This window comes from Abramis brama (assembly GCF_963993115.1).
Source record: "Abramis brama genome assembly, chromosome: 16".
Taxonomy (NCBI): domain Eukaryota; kingdom Metazoa; phylum Chordata; class Actinopteri; order Cypriniformes; family Leuciscidae; genus Abramis; species Abramis brama.
This window is the reverse complement of record NC_139978.1, coordinates 31,573,954-31,598,786: the sequence shown is the minus strand read 5'-3', so window position 1 is coordinate 31,598,786 and position 24,833 is coordinate 31,573,954. Positions and strand designations below refer to the sequence as shown.

Genomic DNA, 24,833 nt, shown 5'->3' with positions numbered 1-24,833 from the left:
TCATCAGTTATTTTAAATTGTAATATATTACTGTTTTTACTTTATTTTTGATCAAATAAATGCAGCCTTGCTGACCAAGAGATTTCTTTAAAAAAATATTTTAGGCTAAACGTTTTACTGACCTCAAACTTGTGAACGCTAGTGTATATACATTATGAGTGGACAAAAAGTTAGCTTTTAAAAAAGTTGGGACTAAAAGTAGTCTCTAATTCTAATCTTGCACACTAGATTCAAGTTCAAACTAACTTTATTGGCATGACTGTGGTACACTATATAGAACTGATACTATGCAAATTGGGATATTGCCAGTAACTGTTACTGTACTGTAAAATTACAATAATAATTCACTCAAACCATAACGCCTGACCCGCTCTGCAGCGATGTTGTGGATAAGAGAGATTTTATGGTAAGATGGTTTGTTCACTGGGATGCTTGTGTGTGGGGGCGTTCTTGGAGAGAGCATCTATGAGATGTTGCTGTGAGATTGCTCCAGGCCTGGGTTGAAAAGCCATGGCAGAAGGTCATTAGATTCTGGTTTCACATTAGCATGTGCTGAATGGGATTACCCAGCCAGAGGAGCTCATAGGAGACCAACACACACACAAACCCTACAGGCTTTACTGCTAACAGAGCAGCCATTAGCAGAACACTAGCAAACAGCCTCTCTTATTTGTCTGTCTGTAGATGTTTCATTGTTATTTTTTTCCTAGGAGTTACCATCCGTCGGTGTGTCCTCAGACTCCTCTATTGAGCTCTTTCGGTCTCATCAGACTCATAAACGCACACACGCACACACACACGCACGCACGCACGCACGCACACACACACACACAGAGAGAGTTAGTTGGAGCATGGCTGGAGTCAAAATATTCACTGCATGACTAAAAATGAGTCTCCGTTGACTGCAACACCTTGCAAATCTCCCTCAGGCTAAAACACATCTTCAGGGACTTTTTGATATAATAATCATTTTTGTTTTGGACAGCTCTTGTACAGCAACACGAATGATCAAAGGTGTATTACAGTAAGCAGTACATCATTTATAATACACACACTAAACAAAAAGCATAAGAAAAAGACAGTTCCTTTTATATAAAAAAATTAAATTAAAAAAACATAATTACATTAATATATTGAAGAAAATAACAACATACTTACAGTACATACATGTAAATCATGTTAGTCTTTTAAAAATAACATCTGATGACAATGACATTCAACATGTTCTACATGAAAAAATATGCCACTGAAACTTTATTTGAAAAAATCAGAATGTCATCTTCATAACGTCAGCACAATTCATGCTTATATTCATTCATTATATTCTTGAAAAATAGCATCTTCCTTCACAGTTGCAAAAATGTCATACAAAGTCAACCTATATAAATTACTGATGCTCAGTATTTCACGAACGGCATATTGACCAATCAGCATCCAGGACCAGATCTATCTGTTTTATAAGAAGTCTTCAGACACTTCCGTCATCAGACAGGATATGATTTCAAATCTTTATGCTGCGGCCACATTAAAAGCAGTCCGTCTAAACCAGACGATGCATGTTTGATATGGTGTAAAAAGCATCTCACAGCATTTCTGCATGATATTGCTGTTACCATACTGCAAGAATGATTCATCATCAAAAACACGCATCCAGGAACGCTGCCAATAGGCCGAGCATCTGGGAAAACGTGCTCTCTGATTTAAGCACAACTTAAGATTCCATTGATTTTCATGACGGAAATAAAATCGCACTGGAGTTTAGAGGGCAAGTTTTATGGTTCTATCTCCAGAATGAGTGCTAAGATTGGACAGATAGTCTGCACAGGATTTAAAACTCTGATACAAAGCACACCATGTCATGCATTAAGATGTTCTTATGGTAAACTATCAAAAGGGTAGATTCATAGATAAGATGTGGCATCAATAATTATGCACATGTTGTATTGTATGTAAATGACTTTATTTTTATGACCCGAGTGATCTGTCTTTCTGGGGAGTGCCATGCAGAGAAACTACGGTACACCTCAACGCTGCCCTCTACTGACAAATGCATCATATCGCAACAATGACAAACAGGCTGTTGACTTATCAGGGATGTCAAACTCAGTTCCTGGAGGGCCACAGCCCTGTAGAGGTTAGCGTCGACATTAATTAAACACACCTGATCCAGCTAGTCAAGTCCTTCAGGCTTATTTGAAAACCACAGGTATGAGCAAATTCCAATCGGAAGCGAGCATCCCTATGCCCTACTCACTTTGAAGGGTACTAGATCCCTTGAAGTGGGGGCTTTGGAGGGAGCAGGGTGCTTGTGTGTCATAATGAAACCGTCTAGAACGCACTTGGAAAAGGGAGCAATGAAAGACCAAGTCATTTCCTCATTAGCTTCACATGGAATGTTACCACAACAAAGGAATATCTTATTATTGCTGTTAATATGATACAAACTTATGACATTTAAGTTTTTAAAATATGCTTTATACGTGTGTGTGTTCCCAATCTGCTCTTATATTTATAAGTTAAGCATTAAACACATAAAGCATTAAAACACATTTCTTACCTATGAAACTTTTTTAAACTTAATATGAAATGCATGACGAAAATGTGCGTAATATATCGACAAAACAAAACGACTTGAATTATTCTGTTTATACATTAACTCCAACTCTCTCCACATTTCTAGATTTAAAATCAAAGGTGAGGACTTGCCACCCTGGGTCACATGACCATAAACAATTGAATTACTTCCTTGAAGTGACCATCGCATGTTCCCTTATCTAACGGATTTGTGGAAGGGATTGATTTGTTTGGAACGCCCCAACAATTGGTGTCCCGTTACCGAAGTGCCCTTCAAGGGTGCAATAACGCAGTTTGGAATTGGAACTAAACTCTGTAGGACTGTGGTTTGACACCCCTGCTAAAGGTCATATCAAATGTTCCTTGATTTCTTGAGATAAAAAGGTTTGATGTACTATGAAAACATATCGAAAACCATCCAATAAGAACATTTACTGAAACTAAACAGCATCCTAAATAACAACTTACAGATGTCAGAATATATTACCATACCATATACAGATTACCACCAACATTTACCATTATGGCACATACAAATGTGAATAACGTAAGTGGACTAAAACTAAAAAAAAAAGAAGAAAATAGCCCCTTTTACTGTACATCACACATGAGTTCTAAAATCAGAACTAAAATTTTCAATTTCTTAAAGTTGCCACACAAATACATGAATAAACTAAACTACATGATCATAAATTGCTACAATAATTAAAACCATAATACAAACAAAACTAGAAGCGAAACGTCTGAAGGAAATAAATAGTTGCTCTATTACCCAGTGTAAAAACAGCTGTGCATCAGGTTAACTTTTTTAAAACCTAAAACCTGTTGCGGTTTCATCTTTCTGCACGACTCCATTCGGCCGGTGGATCTCGTGGGCCTTTGGGTTTCTTTATGCGACTGTTGAAACCTGAAGCGCAAGACAAACAAAGCCAAAGTTTAAAATCACCATGTGCCCTGAGAAACACAAGATAACAGAGCACAGGTCAATATGAAGTGATATTTTAAATGGATCTTGGTTCAGGATCAAATCTAGGTCAGTAATAATTTTACATGTTCTGAAGAACACAACCTCATCGAAAGAGCTTGCCGAGCCTTCAGCTAATTTTGAAGATTAGCCGAATGGGAAAACCTACTAGATACATACATGAGGAAAAATGTATTCTCGGTTAGCGCCACCTATCGTGCAGCCGTGAATCAGCTCAAGGCATTCAATCGTTTAGCATTCAGTGTGAAAGCTTCATTCGTCTGCAATTCGAATTGCGACAACGGAACAAAGATTTTTGAAGAATCTTCACACTGCTAGTTTCTAACCAATTTTCTTTCAAAGTGTCATTTTTGCTCCACAGAAGAAAAATTCATGTTTCCATCGACATATTTTTATTAAAATTTTGGGATACAAAAATGCTGGATGGAAACATATGCACTCAATTGAGTCAATTTATTTATTTTTTTATCCGATAAGAAGACATGCGCATAAAACTACGATGGAAACTCATTTACTGAAGGAATCCCTCAATACGCAACAAAAAACTTGCATGACTTTGCCTCAAGAGGATGTCATTGAATTGGACCAACCAGAGGATCGGTTTCATTGCACAGCATCTCAAATGCAAGTCATTTATGATGTAGGACAAAAGAGCCACAGTTGCCTCCCTGATTGCAAACTTCTATTTTTATTACAGATATTTTGCCACTTTTGTGTGTGTGTGTGTGTGTGTGTGTTTTGGTTGGTTGGTCTTGGTCTCCTCTGTACTCCTCTGGCTGGGTAATCCCATTCAGCACATGCTAATATGAACAAGTTTGTTCTCTTGAACACATGGGATAGAAACGGTGCGTTATTCGCAAATGTTTTAATGCGATATTCCAATTTTGCACACAAGTTTCATTTGCACCTTTGGATGGAAACATATTGTTGAGTAAACAATTGCTTTTAATAACAAAGATAGGGGTTTGTTTAAACATCTAACCCTAAATTCAAGCAACAGCAAAAGTAATGTTGGCATTTCCCAGATATGAACACGGTTGCTTAAGGCCAGGAAACCACCCCGTTGATGTCACTTTTTTTGCGGTTGTAAGTGTGTGTGTGGTCTGGAAAGCTGTGCACTGCCGACAATCTATCAGATTACCTATTGTAAAACAGCAATTTATTTATTTTTATTTACTAAACGACAATTTACATGAGTGCAATAAGATTGTTTTTGAAGATTGAGAAACTAGAAACTAGCAGATTTGTCCAAAAACCCATCCAAACCTAAATATTTATCTTCTTATGTTCAGAATGAAGATTTAGTGTGCATATGGTGTAACTCACCAAGGCCGCCAGGAGCAAATGGGCTGTTAGTGTCCTTGACAACGCTAGACACATATTCATAATCATCATCTGTAGAAGATTGGCTCTCAGCTGAGAAAAACATGTTTAACAATGTTTAATAACTTAAAAACAAACCTCAGAGCATTAGATTGAAACCAACACTGATCTAACACTTCCTGTTTACTGCTAGATAGCGCCGCTAAGGAGTCTTAGGGGAACTGAATTGACACCTACATCACTAACAACACACCTTACTCTTTATAGTCTGTATTTGAAAGCATTCAAAAGTGGATTGATGACATAACATGAGGTCATTCAACTTCAAAATTCACCTGGCAGTGTGACCAATGCTGCGTCCCAATTCGCCTACTGTTTTTGTGAAGAAAAGGTACATACTTTTATGCGTGTTTGTGTGTATCAGAAGATTAGGCAAGTTTTGAGACATAATACTACTTTAAAGGACAGCTGTCGCTTAGTTACACCCATCCTGTCACCGTTTAAACTGCCCTGTCAATCATCTTGTCACAGTTAAAATCCTTCACATTCAATTTAATTTAATGTACTACTTTATTTACAGAGTAATATAGTAACTAGCACGTTGATCTGCCAGTCGTGGGTCTTTCATGCGGAGACTCATCTATTTGCAATTTGCATAATGATGCATTTAAAAGATAATGACCAAACATGTCTGTACAAAAGTTCACAATGCTGTTGCAGATGAAATATAATGTGGATAACATTGAATAAATATCTTTTTGTCAGGTTAGACACTGATTACTCATCACTCAAACCCCTTTATCTAAACCTCTCTACTTTCCCTACTACCGTCGGACTCGCACATATTTTTTAACACTTTTTATTTGTAGTTCTAATTAAATCCTCGTCCAACGCGCAATGGGTTGTGGGCAATATTAGCCGTTCACATTCTAACAGGAAAAAGCAGACCATTCGGAATACTCATTTCAACATACAGTACTATGATTTGGGATACACTAATTCTAATTTCGAATACTATTTAGGACGGATAGTATGTGAATTGTGACGCAGCACAATACTTTTTTTAAAAGTACAAAAAGTCCATGTAGACTCAGTTAACAGACAATAAATCCCTTATCATAATTATAAAACAGGGATAAAATTAATCAACACCCCATTTAGCATAAGCATTTTTTTTGTAGAATAAATTATTTGAAAATCTTTTAACTGTATAAATAATGTGTAAATGTCACTTCATTGTTTTCCAGACCAACTTGCATAGTACATTTAACACATAACAACGCACTTACTTGCACTTGGGGATCGTGAAAGAGGAACTTGTGGCTGAGGAACACAAATTTCATTTAATTAGATTTAATTATATTGATTGCAGATTTCATCTGTGATTATCAGGGTTACAAAGACTGTGATCATCAATCAAATACACATTAGAATCATATTCAGTGGAAATATTCAATCTGTCAGGTTATTTTTACTAAATGTACTGCCTGTAAGTGTCTGCTAAAGCTTGTTAACTTGTGAGTGTGATCTCAGCTAGAAGCCTCATATCACAGGAAGAGGATGAATGTGTATCTAATGTGAAACAAAGTAAAAATTTGACACATCTACAAGTGTGCAGAGAGGAAATATGAGCCAATAGCTGCATATAAATGAGTCATATAAGATTAATATGTACTTAGCACTTTAATTTGACATCTAATATGCTAACATGAAAACCGAACGAATCCATCTGCCAAGCATAAATGACTGCAGAATCTTAATACCAATCAGATCATTTACCTGTGCATCTCTATTCATGGACCTCAACTCCCCTGAGGAAAAAACAAAGGGTTTATTCAGAAATCATGAATAAAAGAATTGTAAAAACATTTTTTTATCTTGATAAAAAGTATATAACCAGACCACCACCACTATTACTACTACAAAAACAAATTAATATTTTTCCTCTAAAACAATTTTAAAAAGGCGAAATATATATATTTTTAGGCTTTATACCATCTACATATTAAAGCATACAGTAAGCCATTGGTAGGTTGATATGTAACTGGTATGTAAACACTGGTGCTGTACAAACATCTGACGTATTACCCTTTGGCTCAGCAAATGAAGAAAAAAAAACCTAACTATTTCTGTTTTGTGGCACAGAAATGACACACTTCACCTGTCACCTGATACTTTAAAAGTTCAATAATAGATGAAACAAAAAGGGAAGAGAGATATGGAAATATGAGCTTAAAATAACTGAACTTTTAACAGATAAACACCAAATGAGAGGGATCTGAATACCCTGGTGATCACATGAAAGAGAAGAACTCAAATAGAACAGTCATGAGAGGACAGTGAAAGCTGCAAGCAGAAGTTTCCAAACTTTACTCCCCTAAAACAAACAAGTTCCCTCTGTCTGAAATGATCTTCCTTTTAGTGTTCAGCTGAGTTTGCAGTTTTTTGTCTACTTTAATTCAATGTCAATTCAGCGAGATTCTCAGTATATAAGAAAATGTGTTTGGTCCGTGCAAAACTTGAGTGTTGTGGATAGGTGCTATGCAGTTTCTAGGGTGTTTTGTGTGGTTTTCCGTGAACACCCTAGCAAGTGCATAGCAACACCCTGAAAAAAAATGCACATCAACATCCTGGAAACCACCCACAGCGCTGTAGCAACTGCAGCAACGCCCTGGCAACTATCCACAACGCTCAAATTTTGCACTGACCAATGTCTGTGTTGTTGGTCTAGTTAACTATTATACTAATAAATCTTTATTTTTTAATTAACTGAAATAAAGGTGAAATAAAAATATATTAGATTAGATTAAAAACCTAAACAAATTGAGAAATGTTGCATTGGCAACTAACTGAAAAAAATAAGTTTTATTTGCAGTATTAAAGTAAATGAGTAAATTACTTAAATTAAACAGAAATCAAAAATAAATGAAAGCTAAAAACTATATTTTTAAAAACTATAAAACTACAAAAGTTTATAAATACTATAACAGCATATAAATAATACTAAAATAATACTGGTTCAGGGTCGTTGCTTCGTGGTTACTTAACGGCTACTGACATTTTTATTTGTTTCATTCGTCAGGTGAAAATTGAAAAAAGCCACCACTAATTATGGAATAAAAGACGAATTTAATAAAAATACGAGCCATTCAAATAGTCCCTTACCTGGCAATAGCTCATAACCCTCATGGTCCATTACTTTAGGTGACAGTCCTCCTCTCTGATTGGCTGTCGTTGATCTGTCATAAACCGGTGAGGTGGGAGAAGGCAGGAGTGATCCAGGTCTGTTTTTAGGTTTAACTGCACTGTAGACAGCATTCTTATTGCTTTTCTCTGAATTAGCATTGTCATAGTAATGGACAGTGTTCGAATGGGGGGCAGAGCTGGGGGGCTGCAGTTTTGGCTTGTTGACGACCGCATAAGTGTCGTTCATCCTGATCTGAGGAGGAGGATGAGAAAGCCTGGGCTTGAGAGGAGGATTTCTGAAACCATAGACAGACAAGTACACATTTAAAGTCGGCATGAAATGAAAAGTAACAGAGGCCAGCTAGTAAGAGCTGTGCGAGTAAACCTCACTCCCCTGGCCTCAAGAGGTGCACTAGCAACTGATGCTAGAGGCTGCAGTCTTCAGCGTACTTGTTAGCGTGTCCGCCTCCCATACCAAATCCCGCTCCGAGCGATGCGAGTAGAACCAAAGGGGTTACACTGGTGCCGTGACCCGGATGGGAGTGAGGATTAGGGGGATTGAGTGTAATGGAGTCCAGGTAGTTAGACTAGTTAGCTAGCAACTGATGCTAAAGGCTGCAGTCTCTAGAATCTTTGTTAGCGTGCCCGCCTCCCATCCCATAAAGTACACTTATTAGGGGCGTTCTGTGATCTGACTTGTTGGACGATAAAATAGGCAAGAAAAAAAAAAATAGACATATCTACAGACAGAATATTAGAGACTTGCAGTTGAACTTCTTTGAAACAACCATTGCAAGCAACTAGCTAGCAACACAGCGGACAGTTTTGCGCAGACAAGCATCCACAAAAAAAGCAAGAATCTAGTCATAATATAAGCCTCACTATGGTGAAGAGATGAGGTCACTAGCATGTCAATTACATTGATAGTTTATAAGTCAATGGGTATTTGTGACAATGTAGATTGCATTAGATTATACAGTTACGCAAGACTTGCACCTCACTCACATTTTGCTCTGGTTATCTTGAATACATTGGTGCATTGTGGGACCCCATATACAGTAACGTATAATGACCAATTGTCACTTTTGCTTTCAATATATCTTAAGAAATATGTTATTGACACAAGGGGAACTGCAATAACAGAACACATCGACTTAAAAATGAATAAATGCTCCGTATGATCTAAACATGCAGTCATGCAAAATATTAACATTTTCACAATATTCATTACAAAAGTCATATTCATCTGTATGCAAAGCAGAAACGCTACCATGAATCCCACTGTGCGAAGAAATATATCCAGCGATGACTCAGGAGATTAACTCACATTAACTCTGATGAAGTTAAGTGTTTGACAAGAAAAGTGTGGTGTGCGAGACAAAACCGACAATAACAGCTTGCATCTTGGCTGAGTCCACCTGTGTGACGCACGGCGCCGTAGTTAGCAGAACTGCGCTGTTGTCAATCTCAAATTGGCCTCTGGCTGTGTGGCCACCACTGATTTTAATCACAGACATCCGCAAACAGTCAAACGAAGTTAGAAATTTGGAAATGAGGGTCATTTGTGGTCTTACCGTGTTTTAGGAGGTACGTTGAGGCTGCCTAATTTCAATGAAGCCTTCGGTGAAACCGCATTGATGTACAGAGAGGTCGAAGTCTTGTGTTTCCAATATAAAAGAAAAAAAAGAAAAAAGACAAACAAATAGTGAAATACGTACTCGGTGTGGGAGAGCAGCTACACAGAGTGTCTGTGTTCAACTGTTGAAGGATGCCTGAGCATTTGCATAGAGGAAGCACACAGCAAACGTGTTTCCTGCTAAACTGCCTTTTTAAAGCTCAGGGCTCAAGGTCTTGAGGAAGTAAAACAAGATGTGATGTAAACATGCGAGATGCAATGGCAGAGAGATTTTATTTTAAACAACATGGTTGTACTTTTAATTTATTACTTAAAGCACACTTTAAGTACTTCGATACCACAGCAAAAACTACTAGCCTAACCAATACAGTTTGTTTATTCGTTCGTTTCGTTTATTCGTTTATTTCAGGCAATGGCACAGAAAAGTACAAGGTAGACAAAATATAGTTAAGTCATATAGTGCAAAAACAGAATATACAGTATTTAAATATGACGATCGAATTCTGCCTGAAAGGGAGTGGGAAGAAGACAACTTATTTAATCCCACCCCAGTTCCCCATTTAGTGATTAATACATTGAGCTTCATTGTTACTTTGCTCACGGATTGTTTACAAATGTTATATCATGGTGGCGTTACCACAAGTAACAAGTATTTATTATAGCAACAGTTTATACCAACAATGTAAGAAGAATAAACAATGCCAACAATGGTAATGGACAATATACCAACGATGGTAAGGAAACATTGAGCACATGCTTTATATAAGACTATTGATGTATTATATTTTACAAGATCATCAAATTTGAGCAACTTTGACTGCGTAAACAGATTATGAGTATGTTCTAGAAAACCAACCTTGTGAATGATCCTCACAGCTCTTTTCTGTAATATGATCAGAGGATTTATTGTGTTCTGGTAATTATTTCCCCACACTTCAACACAAAACATAAGGTATGGTAGTACCAGGGTGCAGTATAAAGTACGGAGTGCATTTTCATCAAGGTATAGTTTTACTTTATTTATAATTGAGAGGCTTTTGGAGATTTATGTTTTTATGTGTCTGACATGGGGTTTCCATGACAATTTACTGTCAATTATTACTCCCAAAAATGTATTCTCCCTCACAATTTCAATTTGGGTACCATCAGTACTTATTCTCTGTTCAGACATTTTGTTGCGATTACCGAACATCATTATCTTAGTTTTATTTATATTCAAGGATAATTTATTTGTGTCCATCCACTTTTTTATTATATTTAGTTCCGTTTACCATATTTATGAGCTCATTATAATCGTCACTACTGTAGAATATATTCGTGTCGTCTGCAAATAGTATGAGTTTCAGTTCTTTGGATGTATTAAAAATACATCCAAAGATGCATGTCATCAACAGTTCAAACATGACTGGAGGCAAGTGAACAGTCAGTCAAAAATAAGATCAAATACACTAATTACAAGCATAGATAAATACAATATAACAAAGTTACAAATAAAGTAAGGTCTAACTGTAGTACAGACATGTAATAATTAGGCCTAAATGTTAAATAACACTATGGTATAATACACACTGTATAAATTAAATCTATATTAATCTTTGTTAAAACTGTGTTTTGTTGTTTGATTAAAGCGTTAGTTCACCCCAAAATTTCTGTCATTAATTACTGTCATGTCATTCCAAACCCGTAAGACTTTAGTATTTAAAAGTGAATTTCAGCGCTATGGCAGAGGCGACGATTATCAATGAATAGCAACTTAAATTTTAGTGTGTTCTTCACTAAAAGCTGTCATATGAATTTAGATGGCTTTGAATATAGTGGACAAGTCATATGGACTACTTTTATTGTATGAAAGATAGTATGAAAGTATAAAAGAAAATCATGCAGGTTTGGAACGACATGTGAGTGAGGAAATGATGATAGAAATGTTGTTGTTTTTTTGGGTGAACTATCCCTTTAAATTGGATTTAGTTACACTACCGTACAAACGTCTCTTCTGCTCACCAAAGCGGCATTTATTTTGTCAAACATACTTTATCAAGTCATATTTTGAAATATAATTACAACTTAAAATATGTTTTCTATTTTAAAATATAATTTATTCCTGTGATGACAAAGCTGAATTTTCAACATTATTACACCAGTCTTCAGTGTCACATGATCCTTCAGAAATCATTCTAATATTCTGATTTGCTGCTCAAGAAGCATTTCTTTTTATTATAAATGTTGATAATGACGATATTTTTGTATCTTTATATTTTTTTAGGATTCTTTGATAAATAGAAAGTTCAAAAGTACAGCATTTATTTGAAATATAAATTTTTATTACATTAAAAATGTCTTTACTGTCACTTTTGATCAATATAATGCATCCTTGACAAAATAGAAATATTAATCTTTTTTCAATAAAAAAAAGATCTTCTGAGCAGCAGTGTGCGTCTTACCTCTGTATTCTTGTTTTTCTCCTGCAAGACCTTCTGAAACATCTGAGCAACCGTATGAAAGACAAATCCATACTGCTCCTGAGGAGATTCACATAAACATGACAAAATGACATCAGGAATTCACATGGTGTTGTGGAATATGACAGACAGGGTTGGATGGGCCTATCCATGTGCTTGGATTAGATAAAAAACATAGCTTATGCATCAAGGCTTTGATATTTTACTTTAATGGGCAGAAGGTTCAATTACAGTTGAAGAACTTAAAGGGATGGTTCGGAGTAAAATCAACCTAGGGTCCTTAGCACCATGACCTCAAGCCAAACACCCCCCCAGAAGCCTTTTTTCCCTTAGTCGAACATCATTAAAGTTAGAGCTTATTTAAGATATCAGCCGAATGGCTTAGTGCAGGCGCTAATGGATCCAAGGCTGTATCTCGTAAATTACCCCACTAATAATGCGCAGAATGGTAGCAAACTTCTACAGTAGTACAAATAGGTTCTGTGCTCATAAAACAAGGCATTGGAAAGTTTGTATGTACATCAGGAGTTTATTTAAATAACACTTGCCTGATGGCTCATGCTACCGCTAACCCGGACGTTGAGGTCACTTCCATATTTGGAAAAAGCACGTAAAAGTCCTGGCAGAAAGCGATACATAAGGATGTGGTGTAACGACGCCCATTTCCAGGAATGCACTAATATTTTGTTGGTAGTACCAGTTTGGAACAATTATTAGTTAACACTAAGTTGTCAACACTTCGGAAAAAACAATAATTCATCGTTACACTACATCCTTAAGCATCGCTTTCTGCCAGGACTTTTACATGCTTTTCCCAAATAACACACCATCCCTTTAAGTTGTAGATGCTTTCTATTATCTGTGCCATGCAAAAAACAAAAACAAATTTGTAATGTCACCTTGGTCTGCACAGCTGAAGGTCTCTGTCTTCTGAGCTCTAATATCAGGTCAAATATATTAAAATCCTCTTGTATTTGCTGAAAATAAAGTAATGTATGTATGTAATGTTTTTTTAGTCAGATCAAATCACATTAATAGTATTGATTTCTAGCATGTGTTCTTTCAATGGCATTTCTATCTATCTATCTATCTATCTATCTATCTATCTATCTATCTCTCTCTCTATCTCTCTCTCTATCTCTCTCGTATTTTTATGTTGCTACAAACATTATATATATATACATATATATACAGTATATATACACACATACACACACACACACACACACACACTGTATGTTTCACCTTCATGCACTGTATATACATTTTGTATTGGTTATGATGTTAATACCTCTGTCAGTAGTAGATCATTGACATAGTCAACTGCACAAATGACCCCGGTTCTACCACACCCGGCACTGTAAAGCAAGAGAAGCTGTCACATTTCCATACCATATGATATGATCCATTCTCCCCAGAGTCTCGGTTCAGAGGGTCACGGGGGGAATTATGGGCCATATTGTTGGACAGAGCCTCTCTCATGTATATAGAGAGAGGGTAATGAGTGAATCTGTGCTGAAGTCTGGAAGTTAACAGGCTTTTCCAGCGCCACATCAGGTGCTGAATATTTAACATGTCTCACTTCATTTAAATGGTGCCATTAAAATGCATGGAACCAGAGGAACACAGGCCGGCCCCTGCTGCACCCTAACAACACGGACGGACACGACCTGATGAATTTTCATGGGCAGATGGGTCATTTGTCAGAGGCACAGAAAAAAACAGAGACGGCTGTGTGTGTGATACAGACCTGCAGTGGATCACTACAGGGTCCGTCTGGTTGCTCTGTTTTTGGCGAGCCAACTCCATCATACCCAGAATGCCATCCGGCATGTCTGGAATTCCATGGTCCGGCCAGGCAGTATACTGGAAATGAAACACTTTACGAGCTTCCTGTGTGGAAAAGATGGCGAGTTTTGACCTATGAACGGAATATGGTTTCTACACCAAATTACAATGTTTGAAATGAGCTAAAATGTGAAACATCACACACTGAGGTGGTGATAGCGGTTGCTTGTTTGGAACCGTTTCAGAGTAAACAGTGTTTTACAAGACACTCAAAATGAAGTACACTGCAATTTTGTGGTTTGACAGATTTTCTTTAAATAGAAACACTCTCAAAGGAACAGTTCACCATAACATCTCATCTATATATCTATATCTATATATCTATATATATATATCTATTCTTAAACAATTACATTATGTCAGGTCTATATCACATCTACTTATGACACACAGGAGACAACACTTACATCACAATATTTTACCACCAACGTCCGAACAACGACTTCCTCATTTGGTCGCAGCTCATCAAACTAAAGACATAAAAATGACAGTAATCAGGAGAACTTCATCTAGTGGGGCCTTGCAACTGCATTTTGCATCAAACTGCAGACAAAAAACGGACAAAAAATTCATGAAGCATGGAGATAACATCAAAAGGAACTGTTGTGAAAGACCAATATCCTGTCTCTTAGACCTAACTGTTGAATTACACACATTGTTCATTGTTGAGAAGCACAGAAAACACTTACAGTTGAGACTGTAAAGGGACCAAAAGTGGATGTGTCTGTGGTTGATGCCCAGTAGACTTCACATTTTTTCTAAACAACAGAGGTTGTTAAAACAGTAAATGGCAAGAAAATGACAGGCATATGACACAGAACAACAAAGGAAATATTAAGATTACCTTTCCCATCTCAATCTCACGACAGGCCATGATTATGACCTAACAAAAAAAGAACAGACCAGACTTTAAAAAGTGGAAATAGTTCAAAAGCAATAAAATTATGCATTGAAGCTATAATGCATAATTATAGAAAAAAAAAAATTACCTTTACATTGTGTTGCCAAATCATACGCCAGAAATCAACCACAGTGCTGCTCACAGGGCCTTGGGTGGCAATATACAGCTTGTTCTTAACAGCTCCCTAGTGGCGAACAATATAGAAAATGATAATAATACAACAAAAAGAATTTCTATCTATCAATGCTTCAAAAACTATCTGGACAAAACTACCTCTACACCAATGTGTCTTACACATACTGTACAAAATGAACTACTACGTTCTTAAAAAGGATTTTTTCCATCACAAAAAAAGTACATAATGCTCCAAATAAGAAGTGTTGAAGTTAAAACACTGCAGTACCTTGATGAAGCTGGCATTAATATAATCAGATTCATATTCAGATGTGGTTGGAGTTAGACAGACTCTGGACTGATCATCTGGAATACAAAAAAATACAAAATAATAACAAGGATTTGCATATTTTTCCTCTCATCAGTGTGAATAACTCATAATAATTTATCAGGAAACACACTGTTATGAAATATTATGACATGCTTTTGGCATTGCAATGCTAAAAAAACAAAAAACAAAAAAACAGTACTGTAAGTTAACTATAGGAGGCATGTTTTGACAGATGTGACAGATAATCATGTAAAATAACTTGAGTGCATTATTCTGTGTCACACTGAGAGGAACTGTGAGTCACATATATTTCAGAGCTGATGAGATCTGAGCTCACTGTCAGATGTGAAAATCCTGATAGGATATTAAAGCATGTAATATACGAACACACAAAAAGTGTTAGTCTTAGCATCAGTTAAATGGGTTGTAAATAATAAAAATTTTTATTTTTTTTTTATTTAACCTTTATTTAACCAGGAAAGTCCCATTGAGGTTAAAAACCTCTTTTTCAAGGGAGTCCTGGCCAAGAGGCAGCAAAAACACAATCAATTACATTTATAAAAGTTATACAACACAAATAATTAAAAACATTTACAATTTAAACAGGTCATTTCAGGTTCTCTCAATCTGGATTTAAAAGCATTTAAGGAAATAAGTTCAGATAATTTCAAGTCTTTTTGCAAAAAGTTCCATGCAGAAGCAGCGGAGTAGACAAAAGCCCTTTTTCCCAGTTCTGTACGGGCAAATGGAACAAAGAGCAGCAAGTGATCATTTGATCGCAATGAATAAGAACCAACACTTCTCCATGTAATTAAACTACAGATGTAGGATGGCAACAGACCAAGCATGGCCTTATAGATAAAAATATGCCAGTGCCCTGATCTCCTGTTGGACAACGATGGCCATCCCACTCTGGAATATAATTCACAATGATGGGTCAAGTTTTTACAATTCGTAATAAATCTCAGAGACGCATGATAAACAGTGTCAATCTTATGCAGACATTGTGCTGAAGCGGTCCTATACACCAGGTCTCCATAATCTAAGACAGATAAAAATGTTGCAGTGACTAGCTGCTTTTTTGCTTTAAAAGAAAAACAAAATTTATTTCGAAAGAAAAAGGATAATTTAAGTTTGAGTTTCTTCACGAGGTTGTCTATATGAGGCTTAAAAGTGAGAGCATCATCAAGCCAGATACCAAGGTACTTATAAGAATGAACCAACTCTATGACATTTCCAGACAAAGTGAACACAGGAGGAGGAGCTTGAGAAACCTTCTTAGTATTACTAAACAGCATCAGTTTGGTCTTATCAGCATTGAGAACCAGCTTAAGCTGCATAAGCGTGCGTTGAACCACATCAAAAGCTTTCTGCAAAGACTCAACCGCTTTAGCTGGGGATGATCCAAAACAATAAATAATCGTGTCATCAGCATAGAAATGCATATTAGCATCCGACACATTGTGGCTTAATTCATTTATATACATAATAAACAAGAGAGGACCTAATATTGAGCCTTGTGGCACCCCCTTGTGGACCTTCACTAATGCAGAACATAAACCATCACATTTAATGCACTGAGTCCTGTCACTCAGATAATTCATGAACCAGAAAACTACACAATCAGACAATCCCAGACAAAGAAGCCTATGCTTTAGAACAGCATGGTCCACTGTGTCAAAAGCTTTCGACAGATCAAGAAAAAGTGATGCACAGAATTGCTTTCTATCAAGAGCGACAAGTATGTCATTAATTACTTTTGTAACAGCAGTAATGGTACTGTGCTTTTTCCTGAAGCCTGATTGCAGTTTAGAAAGGAGTTCATTTGAGTATAAAAACTCTTTTATTTGGTCTGAAACAAGGGATTCTAAAATTTTTGACAAAACACACAAATTAGATATAGGCCGATAGTTAGTTAAAACTGCTGGATCACCTCCTTTAAACAAGGGAGTAACAAAAGCTGACTTCCAAACTGATGGTATTTCATTGTTTTGAATTGACAGATTAAAAAGAATTGTAAGGGGCTCTGCAACAAAATCAGCCGCCTTTTTCAAAAAGTAAGGCTCTATTAAATCTGGTCCAGGAGGTTTTCTGTGATCTAACGCTTTAAGAGCTCCGTGCACCTGCTGCACAGTAAAAGAAACAAAATTAAAAGGCTCTCCAGAAAACACTGGGGGGTCTGTGCATGGAGTAACAGCGACTACTCCTGTCGACTCGGACAGAGAACCAACTGATACAAAATGCTCATTAAAGCAATTTAAGACATCAACTCTGTCATAGACTGGGAGAGAGTTTTTTAAGACAAATTTTGGGAGGGCTTCATTACTTTTATTCACCGAAAGAGACTTGATGACTTTCCAGAATTTCTGTGGATTATTGAGGTTTTCACTTGTAACTGATAAATAATATTCTGATTTAGCCTTTTTAATAAGAGAGGTACATTTATTTCTTAGTTGTCTGAAAATGGACCAGTCAGTGGCAGAATCACCATTTCTAGCTTTAGCCCATGCCACATTTCGCTGATGGATAATGTCTGACAACTCTGGAGAAAACCAAGGGTTTTCCCGTCCCTTCACTCTGTACTTTGTCCAAGGAGCATGTTTATTTACAATTTTCTCAAAATTCTCCTTAAAAAGTGTCCAGGCAAGCTCAACGTCAGGCAACAGGCCTAGCTGTCCCCAGTTAATCAAAGATAAATCATGATGATAGGCTTGTTCATTAAAGTTTTTCAAATTCCTCTTTCTAATAATTTGCGATTTACATTTGGGTATTTTACTGCCTCTCGAAGTAGCAATAACACAATGATCACTCAGATCATTACAAAAGACACCCATGGATAAAAATTTATGAGGGACATTTGTTAGAATCAAGTCGATTAAAGTAGATTTATCTGGATTTTTGAGATTAGGCCTTGTAGGTACATTTACCAACTGGCTAAGACTGATAGAATCACACAAAGATTTAAATTCATCAGAACCATCACTTAGCCAGTCCCAATTCAAGTCCCCGGCCAATAAAAGTTCCCTATAGTTTAATCTGGACAAAAGAAGCTTTAAAGATGATAAAGCCTCCCTGGAGGCCGATGGAGGTCTATAACACCCCACAACAGTTATTGAAAGGGACTTAAATATCTCAACATTTAAGGCCAAAAACTCCATTTGCTTACAAAAAGACTCAGACAGAACAACTGATGCACCAAATCTTGACTTAACATAGATAGCTACGCCACCACCTTTCTTCGGCCTGTCACTGCGAAAAACATTATACCCATGCACATTTATATCTTCATTAGTAATTGATTTCGTCAACCATGTTTCCGAAATTATCACTATGTCTGCATCTGTAGATTCAATCCAAATTCTAACCATGTCCATTTTGGGTAGTAAACTGCGAACATTAAGATGAACAAATTTAAGTCCAGGCATTGATTTAAATTCAGCAGGGGTCAAAACACATTGCAAACAGGGGCCAGGATTGGGCTGCACATTTCCAGATAGAAGTAGGAGTAGTGTAATAATCAATCTGCATTTCACAGTATATTTTGAAGCCGGCCTATCATATGCTGAAACCAGGCAATGCCTATCATTAATTGAGAACGACAAATTATACAAAGCAAAAAAATTCTGCAGTTTAGGCAAATCCCAATACTGATCCATCCAGAAGTCCAGGTTCCAACAAAAGTGTAATGGTTCCTGGTGCATGTCAATACTGGTTTTTGTGCCACTAAAGTAGGTTTCCTGTATGCCCACCATATTTTTAAAACAACTCACCCTAGGATCAGTGCCCAGTTTCAAGTTCCAAGTGACCAACAGGGATAAGAAAATTAAGAAAAATGCCATCGTCATTAATTTACTAATAGTAAAATTGACTAATAAAAGTACCAGTTTATCTTGTAGAGTATGGCCCAGCTTCCAAAATGATGTTGCAGGTTTAGGCTTGTTAACCCAAGCTCCAGGAGAATGAAGCAGGCCAGGCCCGCTAGCCTAGCTCCAGGAGTATGTAGCAGGCTCAGGCTGGTTAGCCCAAGCTCCAAGAGAATGTAGCAGGCTCAGGCTAGTTTGCCCAAGCTCCAATGAGGATGTAGCAGGCTCAAGCTGGTTAGCCTAAGCTCCAGGAGATGTAGCAGGCTCAGGCTGGTTAGCCCAAGCTCCAAGAAGATGTAGCAGGCTCAGGCTGGTTAGCCCAAGCTCCAAGAGGATGTAGCAGGCTCAGGCTGGTTAGCCCAAGCTCCAGGAGATGTAGCAGGCTCAGGCTGGTTAGCCCAAGCTCCAGGAGATGTAGCAGGCTCAGGCTGGTTAGCCCAAGCTCCAAGAGGATGTAGCAGGCTCAGGCTGGTTTGCCCAAGCTCCAGGAGATGTAGCAGGCTCAGGCTGGTTAGCCCAAGCTCCAAGAGGATGTAGCAGGCTCAGGCTGGTTAGCCCAAGCTCCAGGAGATGTAGCAGGCTCAGGCTGGTTAGCCCAAGCTCCAAGAGGATGTAGCAGGCTCAGGCTGGTTTGCCCAAGCTCCAAGAGGATGTAGCAGGCTCAGGCTAGTTTGCCCAAGCTCCAATGAGGATGTAGCAAGCTCAGGCTGGTTAGCCCAAGCTCCAAGAGGATGTAGCAGGCTCAGGCTGGTTAGCCTAAGCTCCAGGAGATATAGCAGGCTCAGGCCGGTTAGCCCAAACTCCAGGAGAATGTAGCAGGCTCAAGCCCGTTTGCCTAGCTCTGTTTAGCCTGGGCTAATAGGATCATTTGGATCAGGCTCAGGTTAGCAAAGTTAGCTCAGAGCAGAGGTATAGTGTCATTTTTAAACTCATAGTAGACCACAATCTTCTTAAAAGTTCAAGATGAAATTTCCATATAAATGACTTGTACAACTTAAAACTACAACTTAAAAGGAGTAAAATACTATGAAATCCATTTAAATGAAATCAGTCCAGAGAGAGAAACTGAGCAGACCTTAGACTAGCTGCCATCTTGGATTTGATGAATAAATGTCATGTCCATGTTATCAGCTAACACATATTTTTTTATAACAACTGCATGGCGTGAATTGCACTGAAAAAAACACCATATATGCCATTGTTTTTCTGAGTCATGAGCTGTAAAATGTTTTATTAGTTATTATATAAACAATAAACTATTGCAAACTGTTTAAAAAAGTAATGTTTAATGAAAAATATAAATATTTATTTAATAAAATATAAATATAAATGTAATATAGTTTGTGGAGGGACGAGTGAAAATATTAGTCTGACTGGGCCAGCACAAAAAGCCTTATTGTTAAGCACTGACAACATTTTTATTGTAGAATTATGCAAGCAGCTTTTCTGACTGCATATTAACATTAAAAGTATATATTTAATAAAGTTAATTTGTTGAAGTCTCACTGCAGGACTAAACTGAATTGCACTGAATTTAACGGAACTTTTAACCTAAAACGTTGATGTTGGAAAAAACAATAAATGTCATGTCCATGTTATCAGCTAACACATATTTTTTTATAACAACTGCATGGCGTGAATTGCACTGAATTTAATTACAGAAACTGTTTCACAAAAAAAAAGCCTTAATAACCTTTAATAGAATTCAAATAAACCTTCTCTGATAAGACTACGTACAGGGTAGAATATCCCTATAGCGGTTTTTCTTCACATTTTCTTTGATTTCTCCTGCCGCAGTGGTCAGGCCACATTCCATTTTCAATGATGCACTTTTCTGTCGTATCAACTGAAAAAGGAAAGAGAAAACATACAGGTATGAGATCAAAAATATATATTTTATTTGTTTTTGTTTTTGTTTTTTAAATACATCACGGTTGCAACATCTGACCACAAGGTGGCATCCTGTTGCTTGTTATGCTATGGTGAATTCCTTTTTAATAGCTCATAAAAGCCATGAAAGGGTCTTTTTTGAGGGTGGATGTGGTTTTGAAACATTACAGATCAAACCCAGATTAATGCTATTATGCTACTATGACCAAAAATACTGAAAGTATAACATTAATTAACTTAAACATTTACAGTACATTCATGAATTTGGCAGATGCAAAGGGATTTGCATTGCATTCAAGGTATACTTTTGATCCATTTATGCATTCCTGTTTCACACATGATCCTTTGCAGCGCATATCTAGTTTGTATGCGGTGTGGAAGCAGCAAGTGGCCATTGTGCACTGCTTCACCGCACCGATCCTGCAACTCGCTTGTCACCCAGCATGTGCAGTGTGAATGCTCTAATAAATGCTGAAATCCGTATACAAACTGGAGTACGTGTGAAACGGACCTAGGAGTTGCTAGCGAAAAGCCGGCAACTCATCTCAAACAAACAAACAAGTAATGAATGTCTTTAAATAGAGGCAGCCACAGACTAAACCTGCTCTCTGTTGTACTTCCACTTCTTAAAATCACCTCACATGCGTTATTTTCAATACGATGCTCTTGGTTGGGTTTCTGTAAAAGAAGCCACAGAGCATCACAAACAATTTCTGACCCATTTACCACAAGCACTAGAGTGTCAAGTGTTTTTTTCCACAGACGCTTCATCTTCTGAATGCTGCCAGTAGTTAAAAACCGAGAAACTCAATGAGGAACTGTAGATTGTGCTTCTTACAAATGCCCTCTTACTTTCACTAATGCAGCCAAACGAGTCAAAAAGCAACAGATACTTCTGTAAAACGTTGGTATCATTGTAACCACAGTAGAATGTAATAACGAACAGTTAAAGGGATAGTTCATCCAAAAAAAATAAAAGAAAATAAAACATTTACTCACCCAAGTTGTTCCAAACCTGTATGAGTTACTTTCTTCTGTTGAACATAAAAGAAGATCATTTTGAAGAATGTCGGTAACCAGTTGATTTCCATAGTATTTTAGTGGAAGAAAGTCATTGGTGCCTGTCAACTGTTTGGTTACCCTTATTCTTCAAAATGATCTTCTTTTATGTTCAACAGAAGAAAGAAACTCATACAGGTTTGGAACAACTTGGGTGAGTAAATGTTGACAGATTTATTTATTTTTTGGGTGAACTATCCCTTCAAGTCTAAGATAATTATGATTTTAGATTATTAAAGTTCACTGGCAGACAACATAAATGTCTTAAATATTATATGGAGCTCTCTCTCTCTCTCTCTCTCTCTCTCTCTCTCTCTCTCTCTCTCTCTCTCTCTCTCTCTATATATATATATATATATAAATGTGTGTGTATGTATGTGTTTCTATATGTATGTATGCGTGCATGTAGGCCTATGTGAGTATGTATGTATGTATGTGTGTGTGTGTGTGTGTGTGTGTGTGTGTGTGTGTGTACTGTATCTATCTATCTATCCACACACACACACACATATATATATATATATATATAGATATATGATATAGGCTATGGTACAATGTGTCAGAGCTCTCACATCTAAACAGGACAGTTAATTATCCAGTAGTGTATGTAAAGTGCACTCAATACAACCACAATCCTCTTCCCAGCTAACGTAAATATACTCTAGAACGTTTTGCTAATGTTCCTATTAAGTTATGAAAACATTATTTCTGAATGTCCTCTGAAAGTTTAAAACATTTTTAAAAAAACTGAGGTTTTGAAAACTTTGTTTCTTTGGTTATAAGAACGTTAGAGAAATCATTAAGGGAACTTCTGAAAGTAGCACGGTTTAAAAATGTTAGAAAAATGTTAGATGAAAGATGTATAAATAAAGTTTTTTTTGTCAAGTCAAGTCAAGTCAAGTCAAGTGTATTTATATAGCGCTTTTCACAATACAGATTGCATCAAAGCAGCTTCACAGCATTAAACCAAAATAACACAACAAGGTTGTGTGTGTGCCAATGTTTTGAGAATGTTAGTAAAGACCACATATCTTTGAATGAACATTCTATTAACATTACTGGAAGAACATTTGTTCATAACTTTGAGAGAATCTTGGGTTTAAGATTCTGAAATGAAAAAAGCTCGAGTGGAATGAGCAGAAAGATCTTTCAGCTGTTTACTGTTGCTCATGCAAATGTTCTGTGAATTGTTTTTTATCTAGCATGCAGTAATCAACTCATTTGCAAAGAAACATGTAAATAAACGGTTGTCTAAAATATATTTAACACTAAACTAACTCTAAAACTAACTCTCACTCATAAAATTAGCTACAAAATTAAAAACGAAAGCACGTTCATGTAGTTAGAAATGTCCATAAATTGATCATATATTTACACAAAAACGTAGTCTAATGGCACCACGGTATAGTGATGATTCAGTATATGATGGTAATTCCATGGAACTTTCATTACCCTAATCAAATACCATGGTATTTACACAAAGTACTTCAAATACTGCTATCATTACCATGGTTTCATGCCTAAAAAAACATGGTAATGCAATAATACAGTGGTGGTCCTTTGATATCAATGGAACTGAATGATTTCCAAATCCATTTACCATGGTCTCTACACTACTCCAAGGAACTTCACTTACAAAGAAGTACTCAAAAGTACTATGGTACCATTCTTTTTAAATGCACCATGGTAGCCTGCCTGAGAGCGCTGTAGGCTATGTGTATTTCCCAAAGTATGGTATTACCATCACTGTACCATGATATCACTACAGTATTTCCATAAGGGTTCACACACATACCAATAAAAATAACACAATAACACTTTTCAAGCAAAACGTTACACAAAGAGAAGTTTGTTGTAATGACATTTTGACTATTGACTATAGGCTACATATCATGACAATATCCCAAAACATATTAATAGCATCGTATGTCAACTTATTTATACTGATACGATCTGGTAAGTAATATGAAGCATTGGCAATTATATATTTAACTAAAAAAGGAAGTATAAAAGTTTAGAACTTACGCTGAACTCGGTGGAGATGAGCTGGTCAAGACCGCTGTCATGGTCGGACAAACTGCGGACCCGCTCCACGAACCTCAACAGGTGCGCTTCCATCACCATATAATCACTCTCATCAGCATCTTACTGTGTCATACTGGACTCTTCTAACTTTCTTCACCACAAATATATGATCATTTAGCAGCTAATATGCCCTGTTTCCGTCTTGGTGAAGTTATCCAGGCAGCAAAACTGACACAGGGAAGTTTCTCCCGCTGATTGTTGTTGGTCAATGGTCACCTTCATGTTCGGCGTTGTCAATCATCAGCCGTCGCCACACCCACTTTATCATTCCAGCCAATCCGCGGTCAGAACCTCACCTGAAGCGGTACAGGGAGAAACCAAACCAGTAGTACAACTTCCTCATTTAGCTTGCCTACATTTTCCATCATCCTTTGTGGCAGCACGAGAACGCTATAATAACACTACTAATAATAAAACAGAGAAATCGTCGATTACAGAGTAAAGTAAAGACACCTTTGCTCTTCACTATGTTACAGTAGTGCTAAAATCCTTGCCGTCTATTGTGAAAGTGAAAAAGAAAGATGTCCAGCGACCACAATTCACGTAATGTCACAATTGCTAAAGTTATTTCCAAACTTG

At 37.0% G+C, this 24,833-nt stretch overlaps 1 protein-coding gene across 1 annotated transcript; it reads right to left on the bottom strand.

The window, feature by feature from the left end:
* Positions 1–1,068: 1,068 nt before the first annotated feature.
* On the bottom strand, positions 1,069–24,465 carry ptpn18 (protein tyrosine phosphatase non-receptor type 18). Its single transcript, XM_084138601.1, has 17 exons — positions 24,195–24,465; positions 20,958–21,066; positions 15,316–15,392; positions 15,001–15,096; positions 14,856–14,894; positions 14,701–14,769; positions 14,419–14,481; positions 13,914–14,056; positions 13,455–13,521; positions 13,063–13,140; positions 12,146–12,223; positions 9,643–9,725; positions 8,048–8,364; positions 6,662–6,693; positions 6,172–6,205; positions 4,886–4,975; positions 1,069–3,481 (listed from the first exon to the last, which is right to left on the bottom strand). The coding sequence occupies exons 1-17, from the start codon at positions 24,291–24,293 to the stop codon at positions 3,408–3,410; spliced, it is 1,548 nt and encodes a 515-aa protein (XP_083994727.1). The 5' UTR covers positions 24,294–24,465; the 3' UTR covers positions 1,069–3,407.
* Between the last annotated feature and the right edge of the window lie 368 nt (positions 24,466–24,833).

What these genes read in the sequence shown, in the direction of transcription:
- ptpn18 (XM_084138601.1), bottom strand. Translation starts at nt 24,293, where the DNA reads ATGGTGATGGAAGCGCACCTGTTGAGGTTCGTGGAGCGGGTCCGCAGT. An exon ending in TGGTGGTAAAATATTGTGAT is followed by an intron (nt 14,057 to 14,418) that starts GTAAGTGTTGTC and finishes TTTTCCACACAG; the next exon opens with GAAGCTCGTAAAGTGTTTCA. An exon ending in TTCACGATCCCCAAGTGCAA is followed by an intron (nt 4,976 to 6,171) that starts GTAAGTGCGTTG and finishes TGTTTTTCTCAG; the next exon opens with CTGAGAGCCAATCTTCTACA.